At 36.4% G+C, this 23,460-nt stretch overlaps 1 protein-coding gene across 1 annotated transcript; it reads right to left on the bottom strand.

Annotated features, from left to right (window-relative positions):
* Nucleotides 1–11,353: 11,353 nt before the first annotated feature.
* On the bottom strand, nt 11,354–13,078 carry LOC137402291 (piggyBac transposable element-derived protein 4-like). Its single transcript, XM_068088788.1, has one exon. The coding sequence runs from the start codon at nt 13,076–13,078 to the stop codon at nt 11,354–11,356; it is 1,725 nt and encodes a 574-aa protein (XP_067944889.1).
* Nucleotides 13,079–23,460: the final 10,382 nt, after the last annotated feature.

Genomic DNA, 23,460 nt, shown 5'->3' with positions numbered 1-23,460 from the left:
ATTTTAGTCAGAGACCAGGGCATACACAAATATAATTTTTCATGTTTCATCTGTTTTATCAACAACCAACCAATAAGGATGAATTGTAAGTTTTTTTGGGGCAATTATAGGATAGAAAGATAATTATCAACTATTTCACTAGAGGCTCATTTTTTATATGAATATTTTGGTTGAAGCGTTAAAAGTAGTATGTTTTTTATCATTCATTTTTATTTTTCTTATACTTGTTTGTGTTACTTGGAGTTGTTCTTTCACTACCAGTTTGGGAAACTCATCCACAATAAATTTGTCCATTTGTTCCTTCAGCTCATTGAATCCTCTCACAATGTCATCCTAAAAGGACATGAGTCTAAATATACATGTATATTAATACCAGCTGCATTACCTGTGTTCGGGAACAGATTTACGAAAAGTAATAGTTTTATTGAGATTTTTCTTTAATACTGTAAAAAACTCCAAATATGCAATCTACTGAAATTTTTGTGCTGATCAGACTGCATACGCATATGCAGTCATTCATGTCAATAATGTTGGAGAGACCAATGGAAATATGCAATCCGTTTCACAGCTAGTCTACAATGCATCAATCTCGAACCACTCAAATCGGAATTGTGCTAATTTTGTACACAGAACTGATAATGAAATTGACATTTCTAGGCAAACTGAAGTTTTTCAAACCGGGAGTATATAAAATTTTTCCAAATTTTAAGATATTCTAGAAAATATTTTGCTATTGCACTGCTAAGCCAGCACCAGCATTTATTGCATTGAGACTTCTACATGCTTGAAACACTAATCATGACTCACCAGCTCTCCGTCTATAGCCTGTGTTTTGATGTGGTATATACAAACTGTGCAGCAGTAATGTGGTTGTGTTGACAAAATATAAAATAAATACTAATAAAATTTACTATATTAACTACGTATATAGCCTCTCGCCTTTCCAACATAAGGCATAACATTTGGAGCATTTTTGGACATTTTTCCCATAGAAAAATTTGTCCCTATACTGTGTTGCAGGACTGTAGACAAGTGCAAAGCTTTCTGCCCGTACACGGCGCCTGGTAGCAGCTGCTGTAGTTAGTGCATCTCGCTGTTGTCGCCATTTCATCTGCTCTGAAAATTCAGCTCGACGAGTAGCTATTGTAGCTAGTGCATCATGTTCTTGTCGCCGCTGCATCTGCTCGGAGTTTTCTGCACGTCTGGCCGATGTAGCAGCTGCTCTGAGCCGTTTGAGTCGCTGCTGGGTTGGCTCAACAGTCTCTACAGTTCTAGCAGCTGTAGCATTTATTCTGGCCCGCTCTCGAAGTACCTGTGTTTGTCCAGAAGTTTCTGCTCTTCTATCTTCTGCTATTCTGCTTCGTTGTAGGCGTAGCTGTGTTTGCTCTGCAGTTTCTGCACTTCTAGTAGCTGCAGTAGCAGTTCTGTTTCGTTGTGGGCGTAGCTGTGTTTGCTCTGCAGTTTCTATTTGTTTAGCTGCTGCCTTGCGAATTTGGTCTTTTTCTCTACGGGAATCAATCTGTTGTTTTTGGGCAGTAGGCTTTTTAGGAGGCAATGTACTGCTTTAGGCGTTTCTAAAAGTGAATGATTTGGTGTGCTTTTTTGTAATACACGCTGCTCGCTTTCTTCTCACCGTTGCCTATCGCAATGCTCAGAGTCCCCGTGCAAGTTATGTAGTAGCTGTAGTTCTGTAGTACTTGTAGCTGAAAAAAAGTAAAAGTAACTCAGCTATGGAAGGAAATGAACATTTTTACTATTACAAACAGTGGCAAATCCAACGTTTTCTACCCTTCCACTAAAGTAGACTCATCCATGCGTTTTCTATAGTCCACCGCCGTAGACACATTTTTGTGACTTTCCCAGCAAATGCTAGTAACTAAATTATATTATTCGTCGAAAACATAACCAACGATCTTTAAGACTTTTATGATAGTGACAGTGTTGTCCAAAGAGTTCTCTTTAAAATTAGCCTAAAATTTAATTTTAAATCTTTTTTGAGAATTTTCAACCTAACCACTTTGGGTGCATGCCCTGCTATAACAGTTTCGAGTATATTCCTTTCAAGTTCATCAGCCGGCTTTTAGGCTTTGCGTAGTTGTGTTATTCATCCATCTATATTTAGAGCTTGCCTACAGTTACACTCTATCTACAAAGCTAAGCATGACTTTCAGACATGTTTGCAGACATTGGACTGGTCAAACAGCTATGGTCAAATGAAATAATTTCAAGTTATTTGCGTTCAAAGTTCAACATCGCGATCAGTTAGTAACAACACGTAGTAGCTAGTAGTGGATGCGCATAGGCTTTAATTCAGCGATAGAAATGGCAGACTTCCAGTGGAGTGGTGGAAAGATAAGTTAACAGCTATAGAATAGACTGTAGATTGCATTGTATACACAGTATAATGTTTTAATTGTTTGTTATTATAAATACTTTTATGCATTTATATGCTACCCTTATTAGTCAAATATGTTTGTAAAACATGAATTTTAATAAAACCGCTATTTCATGCTACTTTCAATGTATATTGTTTTTACTTTTTGCAATAAAGATAATATGATCAAATACAAAATTTTCTGCTTTTAAAAAAGTATTGGTGTTCTATGTGAAAATGTGAGTGCTTTTATGATTAAAATGACATTTTTTGACCCATGTCATAATTTGCAGAGCACCATGATTTTATTGTACCTGAATGCAAAATTGGAATATGCAATTGTACCCGAAGTGGTAAAAAACAACCATTTTTTGTGTAAGTTTTGAAAACGCAACTGAGTTAGAAAACAAATGGCTACTTATGTTGATGACATTATAGCTGATTCAGATTTTTGCGATTACACAGATAATTAAAATAGCAATAACAGCACTGACTGATGGCGATGAAAGTAATGGTTTTGTAAGAATAAGAAACATTGTAGAGGATGGTTATGCTTTGTAGCTTCACATCGCTTTTTCAATGCACAAAGTATATATACAACCAATTTTTGCAAAGCAGGGCTTGTTAACAAGTTGGCAAAATGAAATATATAACCAAAACAAACGTTCTAGATGGAGTTTCAAATTGAGAAAATATCATAACACATTATCGGCAAAATGGCTGGCAGTCAGTAGGTCGATAGCTAAATTTCTACATAGACACAAGTGAAAGGGTTATGTATTGAAAGTGTGGCAATTCATAGCAACACAACATTGAATAAAAATCACTTACCTTTTCAATGGAGAAATTGAGTAGGTGAGAATTGTGTTTTAACAGTGGTCGCAACAAACCAACAGTTATGTGACCTTCTCGGTACATGTTGGGAGTAAATATTAATTGCATGTAAATAACTACTCATTAATTTATTTTATTTAATGAGTAGTACATTTGTATAGCTGTATAGGCCCCTTTGTATAGGACGCAGAACTCAGGACGGTGCTTTTTAATGTGGCACCAACTTTGCTGTTTAAAACGGAACAGTGTCATTGGGCACCGTAAAGAGGCGCGTTAACCAGATATCACGTGATAGGTCAATAGTTATTTTAATTTGGTAGGTAGTTGATTGCATCACCGGTATTCGGGAGTTATCAGTAACTCGGTATATCAAGCAAACAACTCCCAAAGATACGATATTATTATATCATTATTTATTTTCCACACAGAATAGCCGCACCCTTATATAAGCCACATGGCTCACAAACCGTCAGAAAAAGTAGCGGCTAATAGTTCGAACAGTATGGTACTTTATAAGGTGGATAAACAGACAGACAGATAGACAACGATTATCGTTTATATAGTAGATTTACAACCTTGACAGAATCAGACCCGCAGGATGTGTATAGGCTGTTAGAACAAAGCTAGAAATGTATCCAATGACCGAGAAGATAATGCCTATTATAGTAACATATTAACTTATTATCTAAGGTTAAACTGTGTGGTTGCAGCAATAATTTCAAATTCATGTTTATGGCTTAGAACATGACCGATTTTTCTTAATGGTGAAGCAAATACATGTTCAAAATACATGTAGTTTTATGAAACTATCTACAAATTTTTGATTATGTTACAAGAAATAAAAAGTTCAGCCTGTAATACTCGTACATTGATTGCGTCATTAAAGTAATTTCAATTGTTCAATATGAATGTCAAACAAATGTCAAACTATAATACTTCTTTGACTATTTGCATCTAGCATCACTCTTACTGCACTAGTTTATAAACTATCATGAGGGAAAATAGTACATGGTAAAAATGCAGCATTGAACAAATTGATTGATTCTAGAGATATGCAGCAAAGGAGCATGCCATGTTCTAAATGAAAATACTTATATAGAGAGAGGGTGAGATGATGTCATGACCCTTCAATAAAAACTTCAGTATTATATACATCTATACCATGAGTCCTCTACTACATTGAAGTTATACTATAACTATTCACCTATTTACTCACTGGTGGAGAATGTTTGATTTTAGTCTCCAACATCTCTCTATGGTTTCTGAGACTTCTCCATTTGTCAAGAACCATATCCTCAAGAAAGTCAGTAATTTGTACTTTAGACTTCTGTCTGCTCTCAAGCACCTTCTTCTCTATTTCATCATACTGCTCTTTCAGTGAGTTTATCTACATGTTTATGTATAATACAAGCATATCCATTTATCGGTACAACACATCATCTTGTTCTGTGGATAGCTACTGTCGATGTTCATTCAGCAAACAAATATACATGTGACAAGAAAATAAAATGCTCAAACCCAAAGAAACCTTAATAAGGCAGGCCTCATAAATTTAGGTTTACTATCCGCTCACTTTAAGGCTATTAATTTTATCACTGTAGGGCAACGCCATTTTTGGCCTGATTGTATCATGTGGAAAATTTGACTGCTTCCTCGCATACTTTACAGCCCAGGTGAAAACTTTTGCTGTCGTTTATGCTGTTTTAGAAAATAATTGGCACCATCTATCACTGAATGAATTTTCATCATTTTCATGTAAGGGATTGAAGACTTATTAAACATTAAAGCTGGTGTGACGCGCGGGACCCCAACTCGACATGAAAAACTACTTTGTGATCAATTGCAAAAAGCTTCTGGAGCTTTTGACTTATGACCTTATAGTTTGACAAACTCACATCTCTACTATTATTCCGCTAGAAATACAAACTGTTTCGTTTTCAGGCTCATATTAAATGACTCTGCGAGGTTTTAAAAAAGGCAATCATCTGTGACGCGCGGGACTGTGATGCGCTAGACAAAAATAATATTATGAAAAATCCCACATTTTTCTATGTTTCGCAGTTATTAGACAAGTTGTTATTATTTGGAGTCACAACTTCGACATGCATCTAGTAAACCAACTAATGATTAAAAATTAGTATATTTTATTTAAACATGAAACATAAAACACATACAATTCAAAAATTATCAGACTTTCATGCAGTAAACCATTTTTTCTTTAAATCGTCAAATTCTGCCTTTATTATTTCCTCATTTTCTAGTAAAAAGTATTTCGGTGACCTGAAAGTTCCTGCTGGTGCAATAACTGAGATGCTTTAGGAAGACAGTTCCAGTGGGTAGTTTTTTTTTGTCGTTGGGGTTTGACCGGATGAACTTCTTGCGTTCACAGCGCATGTACTTTATAGTGTAGCTAGTTTCACAAGCTCCCGCTCATATAATTTATTCAATGTTGACTTCAGAGTCATAGGCCACTACGACCAGCGTTTGTGGTAAAAACTGTGTTAGTGTTTGCTAAGTATTTCCTGTGTTTATCTCTTGATTAGGTTTGCTGCTCTGTGTGTGTGTGGAATTGACTGCCCATTGGGAAGGACAACATTCCATCAGAACAACATCACTATTTTTTAATTGCGATGTGTTGGCATGATTAAATATGAATTAAAGGCACCATGAACTAAGGTTCTTGTTAGATCCGCACTGTTCCAGTAATTATATATTTTGAGATGTAGAATATCATTAATGATTTCACTGACTTGGAAGTTATTGTTGTTGCAGCTTCCACAAATGACTGCGCAGAGTTTACAACATACCTTTCCGGTACACTGCTATTAGAACCTGTTGTTTGTTGCTTTCCCTCAATGCCATCTATTGCACCTTTGCCATAAGATGTAATTTTTGTAACCATACTTTAAAAACGCACTTGGTTCAAAGATTCCCTATTGATTTGAAAGAAAGCATCACGCCAGGTGTGTGTATCAGTAAGATAAACTTTGGCAAACTCCATGTTTTGAGTTAAAGAACTTCCCAAATTAATTCCAAATTTTTATTTCTCTCAAAAAACTGGCTTTTTACTTGGAATATCCAGCATTGCTTTCACATGCCAGGGTTTCAAAGAGAAATCCTAAACAAAGGCAGATGTTGTCATATTATGAAAAATGTCTTGCACGCCCTGAACACTTTTACGTGCCGATAAACCAGGAACTTGCTATATTTTCACCGATCTGGCTAGCTTGGTTGAGGTATTGCAGCCAAAAATTGAATTATAGAAATGAAATTTTTATCACAGATAGCTTAGAAAGGAAAGGCTGCACCTAAATGCACTGAACTTTTGATGTGGGGAACCAACTATTCTTCCCTTGCCTGATCGGGAAGGAAAAGTTGCATTTGCTAGGAAAAAACACCTGGGCTAAATCATTTGCTTTTGTATTGATTACATAAACAAAGCAAAATTTATTTTAGAATGAACAGCAAAGTTTGAGAGAAGATGACCTATAATCCTATGCGCCATGTACAATACCAGAAAAATCTACTTGCAAGCCCAATATCTTCATGGGAGAAGTTTTCATTTGAACATTTTTATGTATGTCTGCACATGTTCACTCACTAATTGCCTGAAAATTATGCTCACAAAAGGTGGAACAAAATTGGCCGACATGTGTGACACTATGCTTGGCCCTGTAGTTACCATGAGAATCATGATTTTTATATTATAGGCTGAAAAGTCTACCAACCAAAATATCCAAAAAAGATTTAAACACAAACAAAGACAGCTAATTCACCAACCTGCTCATCTCTCTTCTGATGAATCATATTTAGCATATCTTCAGTCTCGCTGTCATATTCAGAGACCATCTTAGATATCTGCTTGAACAGTACTTCAAACTGATCATCCCTAGCTCAACTCTCAGCAGATATTGTGCCCTTGAGAAGGGTAGAGGCCAGGTCCTCCAATCGAACCAATGAATGTGTAGGACCTACAAAAAGAAGCTTAATACCTCTACACGCACGCAAATCATGGAATACAGAAAAATCAGCTCATCAAATAAAAACATGATAAAATGTTAGTTTTTGTTTTACCCTTATCACTAGATGACTGTTAGGAGCAAATGTACGTAATATAGACCTCCTTATAGATATCCTGCTACAATGCTCCTATGTGAAACTGACCTACTGACCACATGATAACTCAGATTGCAATCAGTATTCACCAGCTGTTTTGAATCAATTATCATTGTAATATAGATAGTGCCATGAGTTTATTTAATATAATTACAATTAAAACATATCTGCAGCTAAAATAAAGTCTACCTACCTGTCTTACAAGCTGGAAGATCAGCAACACACATCAGGCAGCTGAGCACATAACAGGTGCTGCATCCAAGAATGTATTGCTGGTCTTTATGCTTGGGACAGCTGCTGACTTTAGCTTTTTGTTGTTGATCCAGGTACTCAAGTATTGTTATCTTATGATGCTCGTCCAGCATTTCATCATGGAACTAAAGTATCGATGGAGTTATCAATTGCTGATTCTTATATCAGTATATCGTAGATCGTATATCAGTAATCGTATATCGTACAATGTAGTCCCATATATCATTCAATGCATTCTCATATATTGTATACAATGTAGCTTAGAAAAGTAATACATGATAGTTAAATACGTTATCAAAAACCTCTATCCTGATTGTCATTACTAAGACTCTAAAATACTAATAAGATGAACAACATCTAGTAAATGATGTTTCAGTATCGTTACCTATATTATGGTTGCGCTTCACCCACTGTATAAGCTACTTTATGTATTTACTTGCTGTCTATAAATAAGTTTTATAATACTTCCTGAAATTACTAACTATACATGTATGTCGTTAATTGTTAACAATGTTATGGCTCTCTCGTAACTAAATATTTTACATGTTTCATTCATTTCATGATATTAATATAATTAGCGATCAATGGTGATGTTTGCAGCCCTTTAATGGCAGCCATACTGGCAACAAAAGCCTGCTAACCTGTCTATGGAAAAGGTGCTGCTGATATTTCACGTAGATAAAAAATGAAGTCTACTTGAGGTGAGCCGCCCTTACAAGCTATGACCACAGTACATAACTCATAATCACCCCACCCGTACAAAATTCAATAGTAAAACATCCTAGCAATCAGCCTTAAAGACAAGAAGCCACAGTTCCACTTGAACTGACTTGACCATCTTGAGACAGCCAGCCGCCATTTAATGCAAATGCCTTGCAAGCAAACAGTCAGTCTGTAGGAATTTATGTCATCACATATCAATGACAAACTATTCATGAATGGTAGAGCAAATATGGGTGCCGCATCGAGTTTTATACTCCTTCTTTAATGACAATCAGTTTTTAATTAGGCTTTATCCTGTTGAATGCAGTGCTTCAATATCTGTATAGAAATATCTTAATAGAAATAGTGTTTGTCGTTCATCTGGAATTCGTCTGTCCGAAGATTGAGGGATGCAAAAAGGCTGTTTAAAATAGGGTTAAGCCTGTTAGCAATGTTTTAACAGCCTGTTAAAATAACAGCCTGTTATTTTAACAGGCTGTTAAAATAATCGATTATATAGCGTTGTTCTTGCCATACTATTGCATAATAGGGCAAATAATAATGCATCACTTGCAAAAAAAAACACTAGTCCGCTTCAAGCTCATGATTGCTTTATGGATTATTAGGCATAAGGTAACATGAAAACTAACTTCAGACGTAGGACATGACTATTATGATAGTAATTTACAACAACCTTATTATTAAAAAGTCATTATGTAATTGTTTTCTTACATTTGCAATGCTGGGCATTCATCTGGTGGGTAGCAATTGTTCAGACAAACAAATCTAGTTTAATGCCAGATAAAATGAATTTTAACCAAACAAAATCTTGTGGTAACAAAAGTCTCTATATCTTTGACGCAATTTTATTTTGGGGACACATATCTGGGTTTCATTGTTTTATCTAGAGAAAAGAGACATTAACGTACTCCACCGTTACAACAGGGTTCAATAAAAAAGAAGCATTAAAAGCTTTTTGTGTAGCCTAACAAGTTTAGGTGTCCATAAGTTTGCTGATAACACACAAATGGGTGTTTTTGTAACGGTTAGTGACACAGACTGTCGACGAACTTAAACTTTACATTTTGATTTGAATGGGGTTATCAAAAAACTTGTCGCTGCCAAGAGACGTCTGTCAAAACCGTGAAAGTGAAGTAAGAAGGACAGATAGCAATGGTACTGGAGAACCTATAAGCGAGCTCACAATTTTAGTGCAACAATAAAAAACAGATTTTGACAACTGCAGGAAAAGCACCACAGATCGAAGCATGGAGTTCAAACAAAAACTGGTATTTTTTGGAGCTGTGATGGGTCACGAATATGTTCAGTCAAATGACCTGAGTAAGGAGCACCCTAAGCAGAGAAATGACGTAAAACTGGAACAGTGGTTACAAAAAGATCACCACCACTCATAAACTCAGCAACTGGCGCCCTGGTAGGCTGATCAAACCAATGATATACAGCCACCCAAGGATAGGCGACGGCTATCATATGGGCTGGGTTTAATGATCGCGCTCTGTTAGGATTGCGCCAGCCTGGGTTTCGGAGCTAACACAAATCTTGCGGGGCAGTCGCGTTGCCTTGTGAGGTTTTAGAGAACCCAACTCGCTGTTATCGTGTCATTAGCTTATTTAGTCAGTATGCATGTGGTTCACAATAGAAAACCTTGAACTTCTACAACGTAGGGGTAACCCCTAACTAAAAAATTGGATCCATGGAAAATAAAACATTTCAAATTATTACTTTTACTATTTTTGAAATTGATAGGTGTCGTAGTATATGCTTAAAGATAAATACAATTTACCCAAAATCTCCCGAACAACGGCCTTTTGTTCCTAGGTTTTTGATTAATATTTTTTTACCCCTAATATAAAATGACAAAGTTTTTCATCCTTGTCACATTGTTTTACCTGGCCAATAAGAGGGGACAGCAGACAAAACTGTGCAGATAGTTTTCATACGCAAAATTTAAATATAAAACCGAATTTGGGCTATTTTACGTTTGCGACTATTGATATCGTGAATGCTTGTGAATGGCAACTGACTGATCATAACAGTAACAATATTGGGCAGCTATCATTATTTGACAACAAAATGAAACAAACTGATCAGTAAAAAACCACTACTGTTCATAATATTTGTAAATTTACAAGGGCTCTATTCAGCATACTCGTTTGTTTGGGTGCCGCGTTTGGGTTCATCTCAACAGAGTTCAATCCTTAAGCCCCGCCCACATGATGCTTGTCGCCTATCCTTGTGGGGCTGCACATCATTGATCAAGCTGGCAAAGCCAGACACTATTGCCTAAAAACCCTAAAGTGCGATGTATGTAGTATGAAGAGAAAAGCTTTCTACATCTAGAAAAAAAACTATAATGATGATCTGAAGATGCTTGAGTGCAGTTCCCTAGACGTAATCCTGGTCGGAAGATAGAAGCCCTAGCCTGGAACACTTTAAATCACTTCCGACATTGTAGTCCCGAGTAGATCGATCCGATGGGAAAACAGGGCAGTTGGGCCAGCAGCCTATGAGAGGCTTCCTTTTTAATTGACAGGTCTGGCTCTACCTGCCTCAAACATACTGAAAAATTGGTGGATACAACACCGATGCCTATTTGACTAACTTAAAAAGTCCAAGAAAGTAATTACCTACTTAACCCTTTCGCAGGTGAGTTTTTGAGCCTATATCAGCTCGTCATGGGTGAATTAATTTTTCAAAAAAATGAAAATTTTGAAACTTTATTGAAATGATATTTTTTTGCTACACTATGGTTGTATGATAGGTTTGTATCATATAACAAGGCATTTAACAAACAGTTTTACACTCTTTGTGCCTATATGAGCTATTTAAACTACCCTTACACATGTAAATTTTTAAGAAAACTGAAAAATTTGATTGTTTTTTGCGATAATGTTATATTGTTGAATAAAACATATTCTGTATTTATATTACAAATAAAGCATTTTACAAAATAAGAACCAATCTTTGTAATGCATATTAGCCACTGTTTAGACTTAGTCCATAGCACATATCCATAGTCCATACAGTCTATTTGTGGTCTATAGTCCATATTGTCTAAGTGTGATAAGAGTTGAAGCAAGCACCTTTGCACAATCCGACTCCACAATCTTTGCACCATGTACCGATTCTAGAACCTTTGTAGCCTTGACCTCTTGGTTTAGCACATACAGTACATTTCTTTCTTTTACCATCTGGAATGACTTCAAGGAAATGCCTGGCAGTTTTCCTTGCAACTGGAGAGCAGCTAGGTCGTCCTACACGTTTTCTAGGCTCACGGTAATCTCCAATCAACCCTTCGACTAACTGAATAAGAAAGCGGTGATGGTCCATCTTCTTTCCTACAATGTTGGGATTAGCCTTGTAGCAGGTATAAGCATTGGTAGCAGTTCTGTCAATGAGGTGTAGGACTACTTTCTTCCACAGCTTTACTGTGCGAAACTCCCCAGAATATTGATCTGTCATCTGATCAGATTGATCTACGCCCCCCATTCCAGAATTGTAATCTACTACTACCTGTGGAACTTTCCTGGTTCCATTGAATACTTCTTTCTCTACCATGTTCGCTGTTGAGCAAGTGGACAACAATCTGACCTGCTTTCTGTCCACCCAACTGACTGCAAGAAGGTTGCCTTTTCTACTAGCCAATATCTCTCCTTTGTTCTTCATTTTCACTTTCATTTCGTTTGGAAGTTTCACACGGCCTGCTCTTACAGTTCCTGTGATGTATGTGCCTTTGGTCAGAAACTTTTCACAAAGGTCTACACTTGTGTAGTAGTTATCCACTATGAGATGGTGGTTATTGTTCATATGAGGCTCCATGAGTGCTTCACATACAGAAAATGGCTGACCAGAGACACCTTTTGTCATTCCCTTAGTATGATACATAGTCTGTGAACAGTAGCCGGTTGCAGAGTCACACAAGTTATATTCCTTCGGCCCCCACTGATGGTGTTTCTTGATGCGTATGTAATTCACCAAAGGATGCCTCCCCTTAAAACCCACTATAGATTCATCAATCGAGAGAACATGCCCCAGATTAAACTCTTTTTGCCAAGCTTTGTTTAGATGCTCTAGTACTGGTCTGAACTTGTAGAGCTGATCATATTCCGGTGTTCCTTTCTCTGGCTCTTGGTCACTGTCACTGACATGAAAGAAACGCAAGATCAGTTTGAAAGTATCCTGTGTAAATGTTTCTTTGAATGGTGGGACAATCTGACTCCAGTTGGTGCTGTCCCAGTAGGATTCAATAGTCTTCTTTCTATTTATACCCATGTTCAAGATAGTGCCAATGAATGCTTTCATTTGTTCTTCTGTTACATCTTTCCACTTGTGTACTTTGGAGTGCTGCTTGAGAACCTGTTTATTTCTTGTATAGTACTCTTTATACTTGTTGGTTTCAATGACTAGATGTTCCCACAAAGAAACACCCCCCTGCTCAGTTGGAGCAAAAAATCTCTCAAAATAATCCACTGCAGTTGCCTCTGGTGGAACAAATACTGGCCCAATGGGACTGGTAAAATCATTGACATTGGGGCATTTGTCATTGGTAAGGTTTCTAATTACAGTCCAAACCCCATCATTACTGATTGCATCTCCTCCATCATCCCTTGGCCCAACAACAGAGGCATCGTCATCACTAGACCCGTCACCTATATCAAAGTCCATTAGATTCACATCAGAAAAATTTGAGTCACTGTCTGAGTCATCAATAATAGAATCTGCCAAAACAAACTGGGCCCTTCGAGTTGATTTAGCAGGTCGTTGGGAAGATGAAGCCATGATTATAAAATGTTTTTGTGTTCTCAAAAGATCAATGATTGGATCTCACTAAGTAAAAAAAAGCACAAAGAAAGGGCATCGATAACGATCGCAAAGCATAAAAATCATTGGGGGGGAAAAAGGCTTAGTATCTTACCGAGTAAAAAAAAACATCGATATTGATAACGATCGCCCAAAACGAGTTGAAATGAAAAGATACATGTCTAAAATGTAGTTATTCAAGTCCTCACATTTGTTCTTTTACTTTAAAAGTATTTAATTTGATAGAATAACGAACACAGACCAATAGCAAGTCCTTTTGTTCTTATAAAAGCATAAAATTCGATTCGGGGAAAACGGCTTAGTATCTTACTGAATAAAAAAAAACATTGAATGACGTTTGATAACGATCGCCCCAAAACAAGTTGAAATGAGAAGATACATGTCTAAAATGTAGTTATTCAAGTCGCCACATGTGCTCTTTTACTTTATAACGTATTTAAATGAATAGAAAAATGAACACAGACCCGTAGTAAGTCTTAATACGTAGTGCGTACGATATCGACATTAATGTCGCACCACCCACTAGGATCGATATCGCAAAACGACATTAATGTCGCACCACCTGCAAAAGGGTTAAGTAACATGCTTGAACATGCGGAAATAAACTAATAGGTCCCATGAAAAGCGCTAATGGCAATAGAGCAGGTTGTCAAGCACCCATCAAATGTCAGACCATCGTAAGGTCAACTCCTGTACAGGCAACAGTTCCTTCATTCAGTTCCTTCGGAGTAACCATGTCCATCCGATGGCTGATACAGTGAGGAGCCATGTAACCAATCAGATCAGTGACTAGAGATCTTAACAGAACTTAGCTACACCCTGAAACAATAGGCATTCCTATGTTACAGCAAGGTTGATGGACTGAGTTGACATACATGTAAATATTACCAGCAATACGACCTCATCGAGCTGAGACAAGACAAACACAATATAGAAGAGCTGGCCAGAGCAGGTCAGTTCTCACTGTATAAATTCAAAGAAAGCCCTAAGACCATGTGAAGGGTAAGTATGATGAGATGGCGAGCCATTTGGGCCAATCATCTGCTTTAAACAATACAGATCTAAGGGGTTTATGTGCTATCCTGAAATCAGTTGACACAGCTTAGATGAGGAGTTGAAGTTCCATGCAAAGAGGACTAGAAGGGTTACAAACAACTAATGTCCACTGACTAGTGGGGCCATGTACTGGGCGCTCTCAAACAATGATGGGCTGATTCAAAATCAGTTGAAAAAAGAGCAAAAGCAGCAGAAGCTGCATGGGATCCAACAATTAGTTTGGGTATGACCAGATGAAGTGGTGTAGGCTGGTCATCCACTATGAATAACCCAGATAGTGGGCTATGTTCAAAAATAAAACTCTGTGTAAAGAATGCACCCATCAAAATTTGCCTAGGCCAAGGCAGTGTGGATCAATCTGATGAAATCGGACAAACACCAACACTGACCGCCTTTTTGTAAACATTCATTCCCACTATGCCCCACTACTTAGTCAGTGCTACATAACATACTTCATGACACATGTTTTTTTTCCAACTTCTATGGTACGGATTTACAGCAGCCAGGTAAGCTTAATAATTCTCTTAAAGGTTGACTTGCAACAAAATTCACATTATAGTTATTTGGTATCAAAAGATTCACCATGTCTTACTCTGATGTGTTGCAGGTGCCAAATACTTGAAAATGTGATTACCAGCTCTTAAAAGCTCAAAAACGAATGTTAAGCCAACTAGGAGCACTATGGTGTGAGAGGAGATTAAGTGATTGGAAGACCTTCTAAACTGAGATGGGGAGTCCGGTGCTATGCATGAAAGTACAGACTCAACTACCTCGAACATGGTAGTGGAACCTCACCCAGAGGAGATGGAGACCATGATGTGTTGTGATTAGACTAAGCTGGCTCTTAAAATATTGATTGTACTGCTTTCAACCTTTTAAACCTGATGTCATATTTCTTAGTACCATTACTAAGCAATCCAAGTTATATAGATATATGTACCTTTAAAGGTATATATGTATAATTAATTAAAGTTTATAGTAAATGTTATAAAAGTTTGGCAAATCGCAAACCTGCATTTTTGTTATCTCGTCGAAGGCAGGACATTGACTGCCAAATTTGAAAATGGAGAGAAACATTTTTGGTGATGTCTCAAGGCGAAAACCAGATAGCAGATGCGACATAACCCTCGGGTGCCCTGTATATACTATCTACTTCAGAGGGATCTACAGATCCGGACCAGTTTTAATTATCATCTCCAAACCTGAAAAGGAAATGCTACAAAAAACACCTTCAGGTTACGATAACCCTGTTTTTCGATTTTTTCGACATTCGATGTAGGACACGCTGACTTTTTGCCCTTTCCATACAAATACCTCATCGTACGAAGTTTTCCCCTAACGGTACCAACGCTGGAACCAATTAGAGTCTTATGGCGAGGGTCCACTCTACCTTGAAAGTTCGTTTGCAGCTCGAATACCAACATGTGCCTTTTTGCCGTTGCCTAGTTCTATAAAAGGCTCAAATACCAATATCGAATCAATTTAAATATTTATACATTATATGTATATAAATCTCAAAGTTTGTCTGTGTGTACTTGTGTAGGTCGGCCTGTCCAGCTATAACTGTGAACATTTTAAAATTAAAAGCTCTGTGTGCTAGATACGAACATATGGAGATGGCAACCGCATGTTTCAAATGACGCCCTCAACCACTGAGTTATGCAGCCATTAACAATCCAAGCCCTTATCATATACCGTACACCATATGCACATGCTAAATGACATTATTTGAGCTCTGTGCCCCTGTGGTACGATTTTCCTGTTATAAAATAGTTTTCGCTTAACTCTATAAAACATGATACTTTTTGTTATTTTCTCGTTAAGACAATTTTTTTCTGCCATGCCATATCAACAAATTTTCCTCTAAATTAAAAATTGGCAATTTGTGTGCTGATTATATATGCTACAAAATATGTTGGCTCACCATGACACTTTCAGTATTATCCATTATAATAAAAATTGATTAGCGAACAGATAAGTAACAAAAGTTTAATTAAGAATTTTAAGTTTACTAAAACACATACTAAAACTTCCTTAAGTAGGTGTTTGATAATCTGAACTCCTTTAAGTTGGATTCAGCATTTACATGTATGTTAGACGTATGTTTCAGTTTACATAGTACATTGTAGTGTTACATTATCTTGCAGATCATAGCTACCAAATGCACTAAAGTTATTGCAGGTACCTATAGTTACTAAAATTAACATATTTTTTGTTACTATTTTTTCATGATAATGAATTTGCTGATTTTACCCGAAGATGATTGCAATAGATAATTATAATAAGTTTTCATACCACTTTATACACCTCTATAGCCTACGGTATTTTCGTGTTATGATGTCAACACTGAAACAAACTAATGTCATATAATTGTATACAAAACCACTTTTCATTGTAATTGTCGCAAAAACCAACTGTATTTAGCCATCACTTGCTAATGATTCCCCATTTACATTTAAACACCTTTACATTTTTATTTTTCCTTCTAATTTATTTCAACGAAACATTCTTTTCATTATGTGAAATTTAAAATTCAGTTGTTTGCAAGTTTAAAAACCTTTACATTCGTTGCATTTTTTGTGAATTCATTTGAACTGCACAAAATACTTTCCTAATGATATGAAGTTTAAAATTTAGAATGGTAAATGTTGTATGTTGAATAACAATAAAAAAAATTTCAACAAGTTTTTTATCATCTGGGCAATGCCGGGCATTCCACTTGTATATTATATGCTAACTTCACATAAAACATCTGCTGATTCCCTTTTTAAATTATCATATAAGGATCTGAAAAGGAAAGACTAGTACCTCCAAATGAGCAGGGCAGAACTTCTTACAGCAGTAAGTACAATAGCTGATAGCTTTCTGTGTTGGTGAGCTCTTCTTGAGACAAACATCACAGAGTGTCTTGTCTGTACCCAAGTCATAGGATGGAAGACTGTCTGGCGGCACCTCAAACACCTGGCTGCAAAGAATTAGTCATAAATTATAAACAACTTGCTACTTGAGCTATACAGTGATAAGTGGTGCATTATTTGAGAAATTATATGATAGGTGAGTTTCTTTCTAAGCTTCTGTGCTGGTAGTAGATAAATCTATGAAGCTGTACCTGTAAAGGGTAGAGTTTAAATGTTTTATTATCAAAATTAAAGTTGAAGTAGCTAAGAATGTAGACATGATTACATCATTACTCTCATAGGTACTAGAGCAATTTTGTAGGTCAAGAGGTCAGGGCTAGTAACTTAAAGACGAACTTGCACATTATTTTGGCAGATTCCATCAAAAACTATCGGCATGTTTTTATCATCCACAATTGCTATTTATGTTTCAGATGAAATGACTGCAATAATGTTTCAAAATTAAAATCGGCAAAAGTTGATCACCGTAAATTGCTCAGATAGAGTGAGAGTGCAATTATGATGTCCATAAGTGCAAAAAGACAGAATAGAGACTCAGATGTAACTCTGAAACTTGAACACAGTAGATGATATCAACTATAGCAATAATAGCAACTAGTGATATGGTTTCACACAGGTTTTTCATCTGAACATTTCAATGGCAATGAATTTCAGGTGATTTTAACTTTGAGTTGATGTTAGACGACATACGAATGACAGATGGATGACATACAGACTCTGAGATATATATTAGTAAATATTTTTTAAAGCAAAGACAGCTATTAACAAGAAAGTAGTACAATAGTTTCTGTTCCTCTGAAAGTTTATTAACTATTCAGGTTCAGTAAATTGTCAGGAAACATGTGAGAATTTTGCGCTGCAAGACATAAACAATTTGTCTGTAAGCAACTGTCTACAAATGCTGGTGCATTTTAGAACAATCATACCTGATACTGCTATAGCTTGGAATGCTCCTGCTTACACAGAGTATACATGCAGCACAGAATACATGAACTGTTATGGGAGTTGGAGTGTGAATTTTTGGATTTGCTAAACCCAGCAGAGGACATTTTTGTATAATACAATATAAACACTTGGAAAGTCAGCAGGGTAAGCTGACCCATATGATCAAGCCCATTCCAAAGGACAGCTGCAGTTTCAGATATCGAAGAATGTACATGCGCAGTACACATAAATTGCTAAGTTTAATTTCATGTGTGTCATGGAAGTAATTCTGCAGTGAATCTTAAAAAGGTATAGGCAGTAAAGCAGTGTAGAATGCAATTTTAGCAGCAGTAAGTGTCAACTGGACATTAGAAAGTTGTAATTGATTGCAAAATTGTTTTGTACTGCCCTGCAATGATGCAATGCACTCTTAATGCATCACAACCCCGGCTATTTACGCTATTATATAGGCCTCATCTATGTTTACCACACAAATAGTAAGACTCACCCGCATCCACTGTTTCCACACAACAGCTAGTGTTTGCTTTCATAGTAGGTGGTCAAACAAGTCATACAGTGAATATGACTGCATGGTAGAACTTTGGGGTTGACAATGGTGTCAGTTTTACGGCAGCAAAATTCACACTCAACATCTGCTACAGCCTCAGCCATTGTAACCTTGAAAAAAAAACACTTTTATTAAGTCTAAGATTCATCTCATTACATATATTAAAGTATAACATTATGGCTAGAGCTTTCAGCAGCAAACTGTACCAAACATATTTAGTATTATGAAATATGTTTTGTCTTGTTATGTAATTGACACTTTAACACTCATGCCTGCCCTGCCGTTCATATCATCAATATAAGCGCAATCAATTGCAACCATCGCTATGGTGAATGGCTATTGGAATGAGCCCTCTATCACAGGTATAGCGTGTTTTTGTTTATTTTAAACTCAAAGATACAATTATTAATAATCATTTAATAAGTTCCTCCTGTCGGACAGCAATTACCAGATCAATGTATAAAAAATAGATGAAAATCATTAATAATTAATGGTATTTGTTATACGCAGGAACATAAATTATTTTTATTATAGATTTGACTAGCGGTGATGAGCACGGATAAATAAATAATGTTGATACTAACAGTGTGCATCATAATGCACAATTAGCGCACTGTTATTAGGAATATCTACTTACTTAATAGTTTCACTCTGCGTAAGATCGGATCTTCAAGTGTAATCAATCAATAAATTCAGCTTTAGTGAGAAACGCGGAAGTTGGCCCAAGCGTAGCGTGGAATAGTTCATTACTTTTATACGCGTCTTGCTATCAGTCAGCTCGTAGCTGAGCCGCGCGGCTGATCAAGGGTGATACAAGTAAAATAGCAAAGGTTAGCCTTAGTATGTTCCACGAATGATTTGTGGACCACTATGTATACAGACGGTTCCCTACTTACGAACATTCGAGTTACGAACAACCCGTACATACGAACAGGTCTGCGCGTATGTCCGCCGCTAATACCGACGGTATTACCGACGTATTAGCGGCAGAAATAGGCACTACTCAGAAGCCCAATCCAGCATCCACCTTTCTCTGCCCAGTTCGTTGCAGCGCATAAGTGCGTGAATGTATCTCCAGTGCGTAAAGAACTTTTTTATTTTTACTGTACGTATTGTAAAGGAATTTGCCGGCCTTTACTTTATTGGTTACCCTACTAATATAGCACTGAAGCAACTTACGAACAAATTCACCTTACGAACAATCGTTCGGAACGTAACTCGTTCGTAGGTTGGGAACCGTCTGTATTATTGGTTCGACACGCTCTATGGCGTAGAGTACAAGGAAGGGCAACTTCAAAATGAATCGTTAAATCAATGTATTACGTTGGTCTAGCTATCAATCACTTATCAAATGATAAAGCCCGTGGTTGATCAGGCGTGTGATGAGTAAAATGGAAAAGAATTGGTGTTGAATGATGGTATACAAGATGCTTGTGGCTAGTTGATGGCTTTCTCGTCACGCACACAGAATACAATTAGTCAAAGCACTTTATTCGCAGTAAGTGATTACATGTACACAGCAGCACTGCGCTAATTTAACTGACTCATCGCATAACGCACTATTGCTCTATCGAGCCTACTGCAATGTTTACATAAACATTCCTGTGGCATCTACTAGCTGCGAGCACTGTTTATGGGCAACTATAGTTGAAGCTGACAAGAGTAAGCTGTCAGGCTGTAAGCATTACGCACACTGATGATACAGTACAAATATTAGCAAGCATTACTTATACAGCAAAGCATGACATAAAACACAAACAATATTAAATGAATACTAGTTCTACGTGTTCAGACAATTCCTATTTACAGTGCTCACACTATGTTGACGTCTGAGCTGACAGACGTTACCATTTGTCACTGCAGTTCTGATAAATAAAGCCAGATAATTGCGCAATACTACACAGTATATAAGTACATGTCAAAGCTAAGGAAGGTCGAGTCCCTCTTTGCTAGCACACAAGTGAGTATATAGCTTCATACATTATTAGACATATGTTCAATAGCTCTATGGAGCAAAATGAAGGATAGTTTTGGAGCACATCAGTTACATATGTAATTTTATTATATATTTCAGTACATACTGGTCTTGGCCTTCGAATGAGCCTATATCCCATGCACAAAGAATAATGGAACTATGAAAAACAGGGTGTCAAAAGTATGTCCTGCAATAAAAAAACACTTGGTTGCGGTTCCCACAATGTGATGTCATAGTTATCATTTAGCATTAAATCGTCGATTTCTTCCGCTGCCATTGAGGCTGCGCTTTTCTGTGACAATCAGTGCTCTTAAACCCAGAGGGGCTAATAATAAACTAGCGTTATAGATAATCAACAATGCCCGGCGATCGTGCCAACGTTCGACCAATACAAATGCATGTCCTGGTTTAATAGACATCAAGTGATTGTTACAGTTTATTTTTTTATCATTTCATTGATTTTAAACACTTATAAAAATTATTATCACATCATTTTTATATGATAGCATTATTTGTCCCATACAAAAACTTGATTAATTAGTAATCGAAGGTCAAAAAGAGAAAAATATAAAATTACAATATAGATGTTATATTCGAATATACTACAGTATATGGAAAATAGAACAAAGGTGTATCGGAGAGTTAAATTAATCACTTTGTGTATGATACTAGCTTACAGGCAGATTAAGTTATTTACAACATGCTTCTTTATTTTGAACAGTCCCAGACTGCAGTGAGTCAGCCCCAACAATTGATTTAATTCAATTGTTTTCTGCAACAAAATTAAACAAAAACAGAAAAAAACTACTAACAACATAGCTGGTTGTTTACTACCGATGGTTGTAAAGGTAATGAAACCACATTGATTAAGTTGCCCTAGGATTATATATAAATTGCCTCAGATGTGCCCCTCTACATCACAATAAAAAGAGAGGAAAAGTGCATAATATTATCGGAAAAATATAGTATGGTGCTTGGAATCTGGGTTATTTATTTAAAAAGTAATCTGTACATCAAAAGCTAATGACACTGAATCATTTGCATTTTCATTGATTCTCTGGAGTTGTCCTACCTTCGCATGCCATTAGCATCATTTTTGTAGTTGAGAAATATCAGCTGTAGACAATAAAATAAGCGGTAAGAGCACATAACACCGAATATGAAGATTGTGATGTCATAATTTCCGAAAGTATACTTATTGAGCATTTCTGTGTTAGAGCTCTGGGAAACTTTTATAAACACTAACCAATGACCGTCTCTTCATGTCAAACAATGGCTCATTTGAAAACCAAGATATTGAAGAACCGGAATAAGCTGAAACAGTAGTTAGGTAATAGATGTTCTTTAAAAATAATTGCCATGATATATTTTTTCCATTATACTAGAAAATTAATAGATGAGACAAACAACACTAATATTCTGTTGTAATATAGGAGAAAATGCAGTTGAGAATATGGAAACAACATATAAAGAATATCATTCTTATCTGAATGCATGACGTGTTTCTTGCTAGTCACATTTATCCATATAACAAACACTGACAGATGTTTGTCAGTACTACTTGCTCATCAACCCAACTTCTCATATAACTACTGAATGAAGAACCAATAAGATAAGTTGCTGTAAATCATAGCAGCTTACTGTCTAGTCATGTCTAGTTTTCTTTCTAGTCAACCACATCCATTGAGAAAACCTAGACCATTGAGAGTTGCCTATCATAACTGCCAACACCACCACGGTAGGTTTTGTAGCTAATTGGATGTTTTTAAGATGATAAGATGCTGTTAATAATATTAGTTTACAGACCTGTCATAGTTGTATTTTATTTTTACTGGGCACATAATGTATGTTTAACGGGGTTAAAGGTTGACTTGCCACAAAATTCACATTACAGTTATATAGTATTAAAAGATTCACCATGTTTTACTTTGCTCTGTTTAAGGCGCAAAATATGTGGAAATGTGATTACAAGCTCTTAAAAGCTCAAAAACGAAGAGTTTATCGCAGCCATCACGAAAACGCCCTAGATTGGAATCCCTTTTCAAAATAGCTCAGATGAGACATAGTTGAACACGATGGCTTCTGTTTACACTGTCATGCAACTTCATTCGTTAAAATATTTTTGCAAATATACTTCCTGCATTCAATAAATCCGTGTAAACTGCTCTTACGCATTTATTGCAGTATCATTGTAATGCTGTCACTTTGAGAATTTATATCTAAAAGCATGCTGTAAAAATAAGTTTATTTTTTAACTTTAGCTCGAAGGAGTGCATAACATTTTCTCACAAACGTGATCAGCATGTATGAAAGTCTTTCTGATAGATTGGTTTAAGAAACGCATAATGAGCTCTATTGACAGGTGATTTTGCATAGCTCGACTCAAATCCAACGGACCAAATATTGAGAGCTACTCAAAAAAGTCTCTGTTCTTCACTAGTAAAGGAAAATAGGTGAGTCCACACTATGTAGTGCCAACCAGCTGTAGAAGTGACTCTATTAACCCCTTTCCCAGAATCAGTGGGTTAATCAATTTAAAGGAAATTGACTTTCTTTTGCATACATAATCTTTGTCAATTAAAACAATCAATTTGTTTTGTACTTAAATCAACTAATCAAATGTAGCTAATAAAATTATTTTTTGCAAACTGATACCAATAATGACTACATAATGTTGAATATGCATGCATTTTTTAGGACCATAGATGGTTTAAGCTATATTCAAATATAATATTTTCGAAGATGTGACTTGCTTATTGTATCTCCTAATCAATTTTAATTTTGAAAAGCAACTGAAAACTTTGCTGGTACAAAGGCTTTTATGAACTAAGTCAAGGCAATGACCTAATTACCGTAGACTGGCAGAATCATAGTTGGTGCTCAAATGTTTACACAACAT

The sequence above is a fragment of the Watersipora subatra genome, chromosome 8 (assembly GCF_963576615.1).
Source record: "Watersipora subatra chromosome 8, tzWatSuba1.1, whole genome shotgun sequence".
Taxonomy (NCBI): domain Eukaryota; kingdom Metazoa; phylum Bryozoa; class Gymnolaemata; order Cheilostomatida; family Watersiporidae; genus Watersipora; species Watersipora subatra.
Note: the sequence above shows the minus strand (reverse complement) of the source record. Positions and strands in the feature narration are given on the sequence as shown.

What these genes read in the sequence shown, in the direction of transcription:
- LOC137402291 (XM_068088788.1), bottom strand. Translation starts at nt 13,078, where the DNA reads ATGGCTTCATCTTCCCAACGACCTGCTAAATCAACTCGAAGGGCCCAG.